The following is a 16,416-nucleotide window of genomic DNA, read 5'->3' on the forward strand; positions in this document are numbered from 1 at the left end:
ACTGACACACTGACACAGTCACACTCACAATGACACACTGACACTGACACACTGACACTGACACTGACACACTGACACTGACAGACTCACATTGACACACTGACACACTGACACTGACACACTGACACTGACACACTTACACTTACACACTCACCCTGACACACTCACACTCACCCTGACACACTCACCCTGACACACTCACCCTGCCAGCCCCACAACACCCCACCCTGCAGCAAACACCCTCGGGCTCCGTGCTGCTCGAGCACACACGGCAGTGCTACAGGTTTTTGTAGGGGTGTAGTTTGTCCCTCCAGACAGGTTTTATCCTGCAGTATCACATTCCCTTCAGCTCCCAGAGTGACACACGCATGGCTGTGCGTGGCTGGGCTGGCTCCAAACACCTCTGACACAGCCTGCAGGCGTCAGGGGATCCCTTCCAGGGGCAGGATCCCTCCTGGAAAATGGGATAACCCTTCCAGGTGGAGAATCCTTCCTGGAGAGGAGGAAAACCCTTCTGAGGTGCTGGATCCTTCCTGGAAAAGGGGATAACGCTTCCCAGGTGGAGGATCCCTCCTGGAGAGGAGGAAAACCCTTCCAAGAAGAAGAACCCTCCACCTCGGAAGGGTTTTCCTCCTCTCCAGGAGGGATCCTGCACCTGGAAGGGTTATCCCTCCTCTCCAGGAAGGATTCAGCACCTCAGAAGGGTTTTCCCCTTTTCCTGGAAGGATCCTGCACCTCAAGAAGGGTTTTCCTCCTCTCCAGGAAGGATCCAGCACCTCAGAAGAGTTCTCCCCTTTTCCAGGAAGGATCCAGCACCTGGAAGCGTTTTCCCCTTTTCCAAGAAGGATCCTGTGCCTGGAAGGGATCCCCCTGACGTCTGCACCCCTGGAGATGGGGAGTGGGGCACGGGAAAGGCAGACCCAAGATGTCCCAGCGGTCCTGTCCGTGCAGAGCGCCAGGGACGGGACAGAACACGGGAGCAGAGCACGGGACAGAACACGGGACAGAACAGGGGACAGAACACGGGACAGAACACGGGACAGAACACGGGACAGAACACGGGACAGAACAGGGGACAGAACAGGGGACAGAACAGGGGACAGAACACAGGACAGAGCACGGGACAGAACAGGGGACAGAACAGGGGACAGAACACGGGACAGAACAGGGGACAGAACAGGGGACAGAACACGGGACAGAACACGGGACAGAACAGGGGACAGAACAGGGGACAGAACAGGGGACAGAACAGGGGACAGAACACAGGACAGAGCACGGGACAGAACAGGGGACAGAACAGGGGACAGAACACGGGACAGAACAGGGGACAGAACAGGGGACAGAACAGGGGACAGAACACAGGACAGAGCACGGGACAGAACAGGGGACAGAACAGGGGACAGAACACGGGACAGAACACGGGACAGAACAGGGGACAGAACATGGGACAGAACAGGGGACAGAACACGGGACAGAACAGGGGACAGAACACGGGACAGAACAGGGGACAGAACAGGGGACAGAACAGGGGACAGAACAGGGGACAGAACAGGGGACAGAACACGGGACAGAACACAGGACAGAACAGGGGACAGAACACGGGACAGAACAGGGGACAGAACAGGGGACAGAACAGGGGACAGAACACGGGACAGAACAGGGGACAGAACAGGGGACAGAACACGGGACAGAACACGGGACAGAACACGGGACAGAACAGGGGACAGAACACGGGACAGAACAAGGGACAGAACAAGGGACAGAACACGGGACAGAACAGGGGACAGAACATGGGACAGAACAGGGGACAGAACACGGGAGCAGAACAGGGGACAGAACAGGGGACAGAACAGGGGACAGAACAGGGGACAGAACATGGGACAGAACAGGGGACAGAACAGGGGACAGAACAGGGGACAGAACAGGGGACAGAACAGGGGACAGAACACGGGACAGAACAGGGGACAGAACACAGGAGCAGAGCACGGGACAGAACACGGGAGCAGAACACAGGAGCAGAGCACGGGACAGAACACGGGAGCAGAACACAACGCCGTGTTCTGAAATCAGAGGAGCTCCTGTGGAGAGCGGGCCCCAAAGGAAAGGCCCTGCCAGGGAAGCCGCTGTCCCTGGAGCATCCTCTGAGCCCCAACACGCGCTGGGAGCGGGCTGAGAGCACCGGCGGGTCTCGGTCACCGCTGTGCCACCAGAGCTGGCTGTGTGCCCAGGGCTGCTCCCCGAGGACACCCGGGAGCCCCAAACTGCCACCAGCCCCGCTCTGGGTGCGCTCCGGGGGCCCGTGCTGGCCGCAGGGATCCGTTCCCAGCAGGAAAACCTTCCCAGGAGTTCCCAAACCGTGGGATCCCAGAATGGGCTGGGCTAGGAGGGAGCTGAGGGCTCATCTCATCCCGACCCTGCCGAGGACAGGGACACCTCCACTGTCCCAGGCTGCTCCAAACCTCATCCAGCCTGGCCTGGACACCGCCAGCGCAGCCACAGCAGCACTCAGCAGGATGAAATCAACACCCTGAGAGACACCAAACAACCTCAAACACTGCAAAAGTGTCAATTCCACCTGAAATCCAGCTACATCTGCCCAGCAGTTACCAACATTTTACTGCTGGCAAGTTCAACCTTTTGGCTTTTTGAGCGTCTCACTGCTCCTCTGCAGGGAGCAGCGTCAAACACAAAATATCACCTTTTAAGCACAAAATATCACCCGTTGAGCATAAAATATCACCTGTTAAACACAAAATATCACCTGTTGAGCACAAAATATCACCTGTTAAGCACAAAATACCACCTTTTAAACACACAACAGAGAGAGCTGCCCCAGCGAGAAGGGACAAGTTCTCAAGTTGATGGGAAGGCACAGGAAGGACAGGGGGCCCAGGGGTCTGTCTGTGCCGAGGGTCCCGGGGGGCTCTGGTGGTGGCACAGAACCAAACCCGGCTGGCAGCGGTGTCCCAAAAGGACGGGACAAACCCCGAATGAACCCAGTTTATGTTTTAGGCTTTATGTTTTTTAAGTTTTATGGCACTGAGGCTGCTCTCCTCCTCACGGCACACATCTCTCACATCTCCCACCGCGTCTCAGGCTCTACTCACCGGGATGGTTGGATATAGGAGGCTGGAATGCGAGCTCGTTGTGGACTGGCCCTTGAAAAGAGAACACGAGGTTTGTTCCACAGCAGCAAAAAAACCAGGTTTTTCTCCCCTAAAACTGCTCTCCCAGGAAACCACCCCTCGTCAGCCTCGTGGGTCACAGAACAAGCTGTCCAGTGCCACCAACACCCACTCGGGAGGGGAAAAACCCCGGAGAAGAAGATGTTTTTCTAAAGAAAAATGAGCTGCACACGGTGTGGGGGTCAGGTTGTTCTGTCCCCTCTGGGAAGGCGGTCCCCGAGGCAGCAGGGAGGAAACCCAAAGTATTCAAAGCACAGCAGCTCCTGCAGCGAGGTGTCAGGGCAGGGAGGTGTCAAAACAGGCGGCTCTGACGGGCCAGGGAAGGCGGCAGCCGAGGAAAGCTCGGCGTGGCACCGCCAATATGAATTCTGAAAATCATTTATGGGCAGTGCTGACAAAGAGTCAAGTGGGATCCCCAGGAATCGAGGGGTGGCTATTAACAACGGCACAGGCTGGCTGGAAAGACGTTCCGAGGTTAATTTACAGGAAATTCTGCCCTCCACCATCGACACCTGCTGCAGGCAGCTGAGCTGGACTAGGATATCTGATCTATTTCTAATACAGAAAATAAATGTTCTAATAAAAACTCTATTACAGAATAAACTGTTCCAGCTTTCTGCTACAGCATTTAGGAATCTTTCATTTGTGTGTGAGTGTTTTTCACCCCCTGCAGCCCAGTGTTGCATTTCCTGCGCTGCTGGACCCCTACACCAGCAGCCTGGGCACTGCTTTTCCCCACCCCACCTCCTGTACCCAAATACAACCGTTTGTTGTTTTATTTCACCGATGAAAAATATCTCTGAGTCGGTGAGGCAACGCTCTCATGAGCTGACTCCCCATGTCCCCGTGTCCCTCTGTCCCTGTGTCCCTCTGTCCCCATGTCCCTGTGTCCCTGTGTCCCCGTGTCCCTGTGTCCCTGTGTCCCTGTGTCCCCGTGTCCCTCTGTCCCCATGTCCCTGTCCCATGTCCCTGTCCCTGTGTCCCCATGTCCCTGTGTCCCTGTGTCCCTCTGTCCCTGTGTCCCTGTGTCCCTGTGTCCCTGTGTCCCCGTGTCCCTCTGTCCCCATGTCCCTGTCCCATGTCCCTGTCCCTGTGTCCCCATGTCCCTGTGTCCCCGTGTCCCTGTGTCCCTGTGTCCCCATGTCCCCGTGTCCCTCTGTCCCCATGCCCCCATGTCCCTGTGTCCCTGTGTCCCTCTGTCCCCATGTCCCCATGTCCCTGTGTCCCTGTGTCCCTGTGTCCCCATGTCCCCATGTCCCTGTGTCCCCGTGTCCCTGTGTCCCCATGTCCCCGTGTCCCTCTGTCCCCATGTCCCTGTGTCCCTGTGTCCCTGTGTGCTGGGGCAGGCCCTGCAGGGGACACTGAGGCTCTCTGGGGTGCTTTGGTGACACGGGGGGAACGTGGGGAGATCCCTGAGCAGCTGTGGCCCCAGCATGAGGACATGGGGACACGGGGATGTGGGGACACAGGGACACAGGGATATGGGGACACAAAGACACAAGAACACAGACACAGTGACACAGACACAGTGACACAGGACACAGTGACACACAGTGACAGTGACACAGACAGTGACACAGTGACACAGTGACACACAGTGACACACAGACAGTGACACAGGACACAGTGACACACAGTGACAGTGACACAGACAGTGACACAGTGACACAGTGACACACAGTGACAGTGACACAGACAGTGACACAGTGACACAGACACAGTGACACAGGACACACATAGCGACACAGTGACACACAGTGACACAGGACACAGTGACACACAGTGACACAGTGACACAGTGACACACAGGGACACAGGGACACACACAGTGACACACAGTGACACACAGACAGTGACACAGTGACACACACAGTGACACATACTGACACAGTGACACAGTGACACAAGGACACAAGGACACAGACACACACAGTGACACAGACAGTGACACAGTGACACAGACAGTGACACAGACAGTGACACACACAGTGACACACACACAGTAACAGTGACACAGACAGTGACACAGCGACACAGTGACACACACAGTGACACACAGTGACACCCAGCGACACCCGTGCCGGTGTCCCCGCGCGGTGCTCACAGTAGTGCCCGGGGTGCATGGGCGGGTGGTGCTGCAGGTGTCCGTTCTGGTGGTGCGGGATGGTCGGGGTGTAGGCGGCCGTGCGGCTCCCGGTCCAGCTGGTGGTACTGTCTGCAAGGACAAGGCGTGCGGCTGTGCCCGGCGCTGCCTGCGGCTGCTCTGCTGCTCCTGGGCGCCGGGAACGCGGGCTGAGCGGGCCCAGGGGACACAGCAGCGCCATACTCACTGTGCTGGTAAGTGGCTGGCTGGGCTGTGAACCCATCCTGCTGAGCTGCCGGCCCTGAAGCAAGCTCTAACAGTCCATCACTATGGCTACCTGTCAATATACTGGGAGGTTGACCTGCTGAAAGAACACACTACCTATGGATGGAGGTTCTGGGATGGTGATCACACCGGCTCGGCGCTGCTGGCCAGGGGAACACACCCTGTGCCACGGGCACTGCGCCACACAGCACCCACTCCTCCCTGCCAGGACCGTGATCACACCAGCTCGGCGCTGCTGGCCGGGGGAACACACCCTGTGCCACACGGCTCCCATGGCTCCCTGCCAGGACCGTGATCACACCAGCTCGGCGCTGCTGGCCAGGGGAACACACCCTGTGCCACACAGCACCCACTCCTCCCTGCCAGGACCGTGATCACACCAGCTCGGCGCTGCTGGCCGGGGGAACACACCCTGTGCCACACGGTTCCCATGGCTCCCTGCCAGGACCGTGATCTGCACCAGATCGGTGCTGCTGGCCGGGGGAACACACCCTGTGCCACGGGCACTGCGCCACACAGCACCCACAGCCTCCCTGCCAGGACCGTGATCACACCAGCTCGGCGCTGCTGGCCAGGGGAACACACCCGGTGCCACACAGCTCCCACTCCTCCCTGCCAGGACCGTGATCACACCAGCTCGGTGCTGCTGGCCAGGGGAACACACCCTGTGCCACACGGTTCTCATGGCTCCCTGCCAGGACCGTGATCCGCACCAGCTCGGTGCTGCTGGCCGGGGGAACACACCCTGTGCCACACAGCACCCACTCCTCCCTCCCAGGACCGTGATCCGCACCAGATCGGTGCTGCTGGCCGGGGGAACACACCCTGTACCACAGGCACTGCGCCACACAGCTCCCACAGCTCCCCTGCCAGGACCTCCTGCTTCTCCCCACCCGCCGGGAAACCCGAGGCACAACGCCGGGCAGCGGTGGCTGCGGGTCGCTCGGACACCCCTGGGGCTCCGGGAGCGGTGAGAACTCGGACCTTCGGCCCCGTCCTCGCTGCGCTCACACCTCGCTTCTCAGAGCGGGAGGGAGAAGGGGACCAGCATCAGCATCACCTCTGGGAACGGGGTCAGTGTGAACCCAGAGAGGCCAGCAGTGGGAGGGGACAAGGGGACACACCTCCATCACCTCCTCTGGGAATGGGGTCAGTGTGAACCCAAACAGGCCAGCAGTGGGATGGGAGGAGAAGGGGACACAGCACCATCACCTGTGCTGGGAACGGGGTCAGTGTGAACCCAAAAAGGCCAGCAGCAGCGGGAGAGAAGGGGACACAGCATCACCATCACCATCACCTCTGCTGGTTACGGGGTCAGTGTGAACCCAGAGAGACCAGCAGCAGAGGGAGGGGACACGGGGACACACCTCCATCACCTGTGGGAACGGGGTCAGTGTGAACCCAGAGAGACCAGCAGCAGAGGGAGGGGACAAGGGGACACAGCACCATCACCTGTGGGAATGGGGTCAGTGTGAACCCAGAGAGACCAGCAGCAGCTGGAGGGGAGAAGGGAACACACCTCCATCACCTCCTCAGCTGGTTATGGGGTCAGTGTGAACCCAAAGAGGCCAGCAGCAGCAGCAGCAGCAGCAGCAGCAGCTCCAGCCTGTTCCCAAGGTGTTTCAGCTGCTGTTCCCCAGGAGAACACCTGCTTACATTCCTGCTCCTCCAAAACAATCTCAGCAGCGCTCTGTTTTTATAAACACTGCCTCAATCATAAACCTGCACACAGCGCTGGCCTCAGAAACACCCTGCTTCTTTCTGCTTTTCTTTTTTTTTCTTTTCTTTCTTTCCTCCCAAATAAATATCCCAAGAATTATCCAAGACTGAAACTGTGGATTATTTCAGGTGAACAGAATCCGACTGCAAAAGGCTTCAGCTCAGCCATTAACGCTGAACTTATCAACACTTCCACAATTACCCTCGCGCTCTCAAGCTGGTGTGGCTGGCAGAATTTAACACATCCACAACTTGCAGTAAAACATAAAAACCAGCTGGTTTTGTGGGTTTTTTTTGTCACATCCACTCGCCTCTGACGATTATGGCACCAAAGAGAAGAGGTTACCACTACAAACCGCGGTGCAAGGGCAGCACAATTAGCACAATTAACGACCCACACCCCTTTTATCTCTGCTGGACACAAATAAAGACACAGCATCGGCACTTTGAGCCAGAAAGCCATCAGCTGAGAGGAAAAGGGGGGTTATCAGATCATGGTGTCACCAGAGCTCGGATCTGCTGGTGAAACCAGCCCTGCTCACACATTTTTGGTGGGGATGAGCTGCAGGACGCTCGGCTGTCCCGCTGCACCCGGGGGCGGCTCTGCTGCGGGGACACAAACTCCTCCACTGGCAGCAGACGCACAGAAAAGCAACAAAAACCCCGAGGCAGCGCACCGAGGCTGGAAACACCAAACATGAACCGTGAGAGCCGCTGTGAAAACGGTGCCGTTAAAACTACAGAACCGCCTGTGGATGTCGGGGTGCTGGGATATCCGGGTGCTGCCCCTCACACCACACTTCTTTGCTGTAATACAACAATAAAACTCATCGATTTCTGCGGCGGTTATCCCAGGACAGGCACGAGGCTCCGTCAGAGCTCAGCTCTCACACCCTAACACCCAACCTCTGTCACGCAGCAGCGTGGCAGCGCCGCTCCCCGCGGCAGGGAGCCGCCGGAACACCGCTCCGGCTCCCACCTGCTGCCGCCAGGAGAGACCCCCACGGCGCCGCGGCCCCGCTCAGCCCCGTCCCCTTACTTGTGGAGGCCACGGGAATGTTGGGGAAGTTGGTGGTGCTGGTGGTGCTGGCCTCGGCGGGGGCCAGCATGGCCGGGGCGCTGTAGGGCTCCGAGGACGCCCGGTTGCTGGGCGGGTGCTGGATGGTCTGCACCGAGTGGCCCTCGGCCGACGACAGCGACGGCTGCCCCTCGTAGTCGTGCACGTACTCGTCCTTCACCAGCATGCTGGAGGGAGCTGCGGAGGGGGGACAGCACAGGGGACGCTCGGGGACGCTGCCGGACGCTCGGGGACGCTGCCGGACGCTCGGGGACGCTGCCGGACGGCTTCGGGACGGCCGAGAGCACCCCTGGGTCCCCGAGGGCACGGCCGGCACCGAGGTGTGCGCGGAGCGGAGCCGGGCTGCTCGCCCTGCCCGGACGCAATTGGGGAATTTTGGGGAAATTTTTTTGGGAATTTTGGGGAATTTTTTGGGGAATTTTTTGGGGAATTTTTTGGGGAATTTTGGGGAATTCTGGGGAATTTTTTGGGGAATTTTTTGGGGAATTTTGGGGAATGTGGGGAATTTTGGGGGGAATTTTTTTGGGATTTTTTTGGGGAATTTTGGGGAATTTTTTTGGCAATTTTGGGGGGAATTTTGGGGGGAATTTTTTTGGGATTTTTTTGGGGGGGAATTTCGGGGAATTTTTTGGGGAATTTTGGGGAATTTTGGGGAATGTGGGGAATTTTGGGGGGAATTTTTTTGGGATTTTTTTGGGGGGGAATTTTGGGGAATTTTTTTGGCAATTTTGGGGGGAATTTTGGGGGGAATTTTGAGGGGGAATTTTGAAGAATTATGGGGAAATTTTGGGGGAATTTTTTTTTGAATTTTAGGGAATTTTGGAGAATGTGGGGCATTTTTTTTTTAATTTTTGGGAATTTTGGGGAATGTGGGGAATTTTGGGGGGAATTTTTTGGGGATTTTTTTGGGGGGGAATTTTGGGGAATTTTTTGGGGAATTTTTTGGGGAATTTTGGGGAATGTGGGGAATTTTGGGGGGAATTTTTTTGGGATTTTTTTGGGGGGGAATTTTGGGGAATTTTTTTGGCAATTTTGGGGGGAATTTTGGGGGGAATTTTTTTGGGGGGGAATTTCGGGGAATTTTTTGTGGAATTTTTTGTGGAATTTTGGGGAATGTGGGGAATTTTGGGGGGAATTTTTTGGGGATTTTTTTGGGGGGGAATTTTGGGGAATTTTTTTGGCAATTTTGGGGGGAATTTTGGGGGGAATTTTGGGGGAATTTTTTTTTTGAATTTTGGGGAATTTTGGAGAATGTGGGGCATTTTTTTTTTAATTTTTGGGAATTTTGGGGAATGTGGGGAATTTTGGGGGGAATTTTTGGGGGATTTTTTTGGGGGGGAATTTTGGGGTATTTTTTGGGGAATTTTTTGGGGAATTTTGAGGAATGTGGGGAATTTTGGGGGGAATTTTTTGGGGATTTTTTTGGGGGGGAGTTTTGGGGAATTTTTTTGGGAATTTTGGGGAATGTGGGGAATTTTGGGGGGAATTTTTTTGGGGATTTTTTTGGGGAAATTTGGGGAATTTTTTTGGCAATTTTGGGGGGAATTTTGGGGGGGAATTTTGAAGAATTATGGGGAAATTTTGGGGGATTTTTTTTTTTAATTTTGGGGAATTTTGGAGAATGTGGGGCATTTTTTTTTTAATTTTTGGGAATTTTGGGGAATGTGGGGAATTTTGGGGGGAATTTTTTGGGGATTTTTTTGGGGGGGAATTTTGGGAATTTTTTTGGGGAATTTTGGGGGGGAATTTTGGGGAATTCTGGGGAATTTTTTTTTGAATTTTGGGGAATTTTGGGGAATTTTAGGAAATTTTAGGGGGGAATTTTTTTTTGAATTCTTGGGAACTTTTGGGGAAATTTTGGGGAATTTTAGGGAATTTTGGGAATTTAGGGGAATTTTTAGGAATTCTGGGGAATTTTTTTGGGAATTATGGGGAATTTTTGGGGGAATTTTGGGGAATGTGGGGAATTCTGGGGAATTTTTTTGGGAATTTCTGGGGAATTTTGGGAAATTTTTTTGGGGAATTTTGGAGAATTTCTGGGGGGAATTCTGGGAAATTTTGGGAATGTGGGGAATTCTGGGGAATGTGGGCAATTTTTTGGGGAATTTTTTTGGGAATTTTGGGGGGAATTTTGGGGAATTTTTGGGGGGATTTTTTTTGGAATTCTGGGCAACTTTTGGGGAAATTTTGGGGAATTTTTGGGAATTCTGGGGAATTTTTTTGGGAATTCTGGGGAATGTGGAGAATTTTTCTGGGGAATTTTGGAGAATTTTGGGGAATTCTGGGGAATGTGGGGAATTTTTTGGGGAATTTTTAGGAATTTTGGGGATTTGGGGGAATTCTGGGAAATGTGGGGAATCTTTTGGGGGGAATTTCGGGGAATTCTGGGGAATTTTTTGGGGAATTTTGGGGAATTCCGGGGAATTCTGGGGGAATTTTGGGGAATTTTGGGGATTTGGGGGAGTTTGGGGAATGTGGGGAATTTTTGGGGGAATTTTGGGGAATTCTGGGGAACTTTGGGGATTTTGGGGAATTTTTTGGGGAATTTTGGGAATTCTGGGGAATTTTGGGGATTTTGGGGAATTTTGGGGGGAATTTGGAGGAATTCTGGGGAATGTGTGGAATTTTTAGGGAATTTTGGGGAATGTGGGGAATTTTTGGGGGAATTTTTGGGAATTCTGGGGAATTTTTTGGGGAATTTTGGGGAATTTTGGGGATTTTGGGGAATTTGGAAAATGTGGGGAATTTCTGGGGGAATTTTGGGGAATTCTGGGGAATTTTTGGGGGAATTTTTTGGAATTTTGGGGAATTCTGGGGAATTCTGGGGAATATTTTGGGCAATTTTGGGGAATTCTGGGGAATGCTGGGAATTCTGGCAGGAATTTTGGGAAATGTGGGGAATATTTTGGGGAATTTTGGGGAATTCTGGGGAATTCTGGGGAATTTTTTATGAAATTCTGGGGAATTTTTTTGGGAATTTTGGGGAATTCTGGAGAAGTTTTGGGGGAATTTTAGGGAATTCTGGGGAATTTTGGGTAATTCTGGGGAATTGACAAGTGAAGTTTCTGGGGATGTTTGGGGGGGGGTTTTCTAGCTCATCTTTGCATCTTTTATTATCTTTTAATAACTTAACAAGGCGTTAAAATCGCTGGATCACAGCAATTCCCCCTCCTCTGGGAGGAGAATAAAGCAAATTTTGAAACTGAGCATTGACCAGCTCAGATTCCTTTTGCCATCTCCAATTTCTCCCAGGCAAAGCGGGAACACCGGACTCCTTTATCCAACTGCAGAATTAATTACGGAATTTCCGTTCCACGCTCCTTAAATCACATTTGGCATTCCCAACCCCATTAATTAGCACATCCTACAGGGGCGGGCAGTTTTGGGTGCGTTTTTTCACTTTTCAGCTGTGATAATTTTGTTTTTCTGTCGGGTCCCACAGGGAGGGAGCAGCCAGAGCAGGCTTGGCTGGAGGCTCTGCTCAACACCTGCTCTGACGCGCTCCTGAGATGGATTTTGGGGGGAAAAAAGGGGTTTTTGGAGGGCCAAAAGCATCGTTTTCTGAGGGTCTGGCAGAAACACAGGGCTACTCACCTGAGCTCTGCAGCGTCAGCCCCGAGAGATCTGCACAGGGAACACAAAGGGGTGAACTCAGAGATATCAAAACACATTTAAATGTTTATTAGCTTTAGGAATTGTGCCTCATTATCCCTGCCACCACCAGACAAACCCATCCCCTGAACCACATCTGGCAGCTGCAAGAACTGCACAAACCCGGCGGTGCCGGGGTCTGGAACAGCACCAAACAAATGGCAAACTCTGCCCTTGCTCCTGATGTTTAGTTATAAAATCTACAAAAACAATAATGTAATATAATGTAATGTAATGTAATGTAATATAATGTAATGTAATGTAACGTAATATAATATAATGTAATGTAATGTAATGTAATATAATATAATATAATATAATATAATATAATATAATATAATATAATATAATATAATATAATATAATATAATATTAGAATAGAATACAACATAATATAATATATACGATTGATATGATATGATATGATATGATATGATATGATATGATATGATATTATATATAATAATATATATTAAATATATATATATAAATTATATATTTATATAAATATATAAAAATGAAAATTATATAATATATTATTATATTATATGATATATGATATATGATATAATATAATATGATATGATATTATATGATATATGATATGATAATATATGAAATATAATATAATATAATGTAATATAATTTAATATATGATATGATATGATATATGATATGATATAATATAATATAATATAATATATGATATGATATGATATGATATTATATGATATATGATACATGATATGATATAATATGATAAAATATGATATTATATCATATGATAAGATATTATATATGATACAATATAATATGATATTATATGATATATAATGTAATGTAATGTAATGTATTATAATATAATATATGATATGATATATGATATATGATATATAACATAACATAACATAACATAACATAACATAACATAACATAACATAATATAATATAATATAATATAATATAATATAATATAATATTCATGAGTGTGTTCTCATGGTGATACATGAGAACAAATCTTAAATGAAAAAAGCTGAAAGTGTAAATGTGTGTAGATTAGAAAGTTTTTTTTAAATCACTGGGTGAAAAAGTTAGTTTAGAGAAGAGGAGATGAAATAGAGGATTTAAAGTGTTGTCCCTTGTCCCTTCTTCTTTCCTCCTCATGTTCTTCTCCTGGAGGTTTTTGGGTGATAGTGAGTGATTGGATAGAAAATGCCGCAGTGCATCACAGAGGAGATGGGTCATTGGGTCATTAAGAGAAACAATACAAAAAAACAATATATAAAAATAATATATAAAAATAATATATAAAAATAATATTAAAAAAAAGGGTAAAAATAAGTACAAAGGTAAATATAAAAATAAGTATAAAAATAAGTATAAAGGTAAGTATAAAGATAAGTATAAAAATAAGTGTAAAATAAGTATAAAAATAAGTATAAAAGTAAGTATAAAAATAAGTATAAAATAAGTATAAAAAAGTATAAAAAAAGCATAAAATAAGTATAAAAAAAGTATAAAGAAAGTATAAAATAAGTATAAAAGTAAGTATAAAAATAAGTATAAAAATAAGTATAAAAAAAGTGTAAAAAAGCATAAAATAAGTATAAAAAAAGTATAAAGAAAGTATAAAGATAAGTATAAAATAAGTATAAAGATAAGTATAAAGATAAGTATAAAAATAAGTATAAAATAAGTATAAAATAAGTACAAAATAAGTATAAAGATAAGTATAAAATAAGTATAAAAATAAGTATAAAATAAGTATAAAAATAAGTATAAAATAAGTATAAAAATAAGTATAAGGATAAGTATAAAAATAAGTAAGTATAAAGATAAGTATAAAGATAAGTATAAAAATAAGTACAAAATAAGTATAAAATAAGTATAAAAATAAGTATAAAAATAAGTAAAAAGATAAGTATAAAATAAGCATAAAAATAAGTATAAAATAAGTACAAAGATAAGTATAAAAATAAAAATAAGTATAAAATAAGTATAAAATAAGCATAAAATAAGTATAAAAAAAAGTATAAAAAAAAGTATAAAGATAACTATAAAGTAAGTATAAAAGTAAGTATAAAGATAAAAGCACTGCGTATTTCGGGGCCATTCTGTGCATCAGACACCAAGTGCGACGCTTTTTCCAGAAGAGAAAAAAAACCGCACCAAACTGCAAATTTTAACTTTGTGCAACCGGCCTGGAAGAGCTCAGAAAAATCCAAGAATAAAAATATAAAAAAAAAAATAAAAAAAATATAAAAAAATATAAAAAAAATACATAAAATATAAAAAAAAATACAGAAGAAATACCGCAAAAAACAAAAAAACCAAGAAACTTTTTTACAGAGAAGTGACAGGCGGGGGAGGCTTCGACAACACCCACACCTGCCTTTCCCTCCCCACCTGGCGCCAGGTGAGAGAAGGAGGGTTAAGCAGAGAAATGAGTGGATCTGTGAGCAGCTGGGTGAGGAAAGGAAGGGTTGTGTGGTTGTTTCCACGGGCGGCTGTACTCACCGATGCCGGGTGACACCACGCGCTCGTAGTGGTAGGGGTTGACGCAGACGCTGTCGCATTTCAGGTCGAAGGCGTACTGGCAGTACTTGACGTGCTTCAGCTCGTTCTTGTGCAGGTCGGGCCAGCGCCACAGCCGGGCGTAGATGACGTGGGGGAAGCCCTTGCGCCCGGCCACCTGGGCAACGGAGACACAGGAATCTGGGAATTGGGGGATTTCGGGAATTCTGCGCGGGACGGACGCAGGGGGAACGGGGCGAACGCCGCCGCGAGCTCTCCGCGGCAAAAAACGGGATTTTGGGGTTAAAAAACACTGCTGTGACCTCTGTCCAGCACCAAAACGGGATTTTGGGGTTAAAAAACACCTTTGTGACCTCTGTCCAGCACCAAAACGGGATTTTGGGTTAAAAAACACCATTGTGACCTCTGCCCAGCACCAAAACGGGATTTTGGGTTAAAAAACACCATTGTGACCTCTGTCCAGCACCAAAACGGGATTTTGGGTTAAAAAACACCATTGTGACCTCTGTCCAGCAAAAAACGGGATTTTTGGGGTTAAAAAACACCGTTGTGCCCTCTGTCCAGCACCAAAACAGGATTTTGGGTTAAAAAACACCTCTGTGACCTCTGTCCAGCACCAAAACAGGATTTTGGGTTAAAAAACACCATTGTGACCTCTGCCCAGCACCAAAACGGGATTTTGGGGGTTAAAAACACCATTGTGACCTCTGCCCACCACCAAAACGGGATTTAGGGTTAAAAACACCATTGTGACCTCTCCCCAGCACCAAAACAGGATTTTGGGTTAAAAAACACTGCTGTGCCCTCTGTCCAGCACCAAAACGGGATTTTGGGTTAAAAACACCATTGTGACCTCTGTCCAGCAAAAAAACGGGATTTTGGGTTAAAAAACACCATTGTGACCTCTCCCCAGCACCAAAACGGGATTTTGGGGTTAAAAAACACCATTGTGGCCTCTGTCCACCACCAAAAGGGGATTTTGGGTTAAAAAACACCATTGTGACCTCTGTCCAGCAAAAAAACGGGATTTTGGGGTTAAAAAACACCTCTGTGACCTCTGTCCAGCACCAAAACGGGATTTTGGGGTTAAAAAACACTGCTGTGACCTCTGTCCAGCACCAAAACGGGATTTTTGGGTTAAAAACACCATTGTGACCTCTGTCCAGCACCAAAACGGGATTTTGGGGTTAAAAAACATCACTGTGCCCTCTCCCCAGCATCAAAATGGGATTTTTGGGTTAAAAAACATCACTGTGCCCTCTCCCCAGCACCAAAACGGGATTTTTGGTTAAAAAACCCCAGTTTTGGTAAAAAGAGTTCCTGTTGACCCAAGTTCTGTGCCTGACAGAAACAAGCTCCGGTCAGGGTTTTGTGTACAGTTAAACCAAGGCTGGGATTCTTAGGTAAAAAATACTAAATAATACTAAAATAATAATACTAAAAATACTAATAATACTAAACGAATAATCTAATTACAACAATAATAATAGTAATAATAACAATAATAATAATAATAATAATAATAATAATAATAATAATAATAATAATAATAATAATAATAATAATAATAATCTAGCTAATAACTAATAATCTAATTTAATACTAAAAAACCCTTGGGTTTGTGTTGACCCAAGTTCTGTGCCCGACAGAAAAAAGGTCCTGTCAGGGTTTTGTGTGCAGTTAAACCAAGGCTGGGATTCTTAGGTAAAAAAATACTAATACTAAACTAATAATTAAAAAACTAATAACTAAAATAATAATAATAATAATAATAATAATAATAATAATAATAATAATAATAATAATAATAACAATAATCTAGCTAATAACCAATAATCTAATCTAATACTAAAAACCCTAAATACTAAAAAACCCTTGGG

General features: G+C 47.6%; 1 protein-coding gene across 4 annotated transcripts in view; it reads right to left on the reverse strand.

The window, feature by feature from the left end:
• The window catches only part of SMAD4 (SMAD family member 4), a 72,294-nt gene that overhangs the window by 12,657 nt on the left and 43,221 nt on the right, over positions 1-16,416 (reverse strand). Inside the window, exons 3-8 of one of the 4 annotated variants that reach the window (XM_058864516.1) lie at positions 14,519-14,693; positions 11,945-11,974; positions 8,312-8,527; positions 5,516-5,605; positions 5,290-5,400; positions 3,108-3,158 (exon numbers count right to left, since the gene is read on the reverse strand). In XM_058864516.1, the coding sequence (XP_058720499.1) occupies positions 3,108-3,158; positions 5,290-5,400; positions 5,516-5,605; positions 8,312-8,527; positions 11,945-11,974; positions 14,519-14,693 (673 nt within the window). Of the gene's footprint in view, positions 1-3,107; positions 3,159-5,289; positions 5,401-5,515; positions 5,633-8,311; positions 8,528-11,944; positions 11,975-14,518; positions 14,694-16,416 lie in introns of all 4 variants that reach the window. The other 3 variants (XM_058864515.1, XM_058864513.1, XM_058864517.1) reach the window with 3 other exon arrangements.

This window comes from Poecile atricapillus, chromosome Z (assembly GCF_030490865.1).
Source record: "Poecile atricapillus isolate bPoeAtr1 chromosome Z, bPoeAtr1.hap1, whole genome shotgun sequence".
Lineage (NCBI taxonomy): Eukaryota > Metazoa > Chordata > Aves > Passeriformes > Paridae > Poecile > Poecile atricapillus.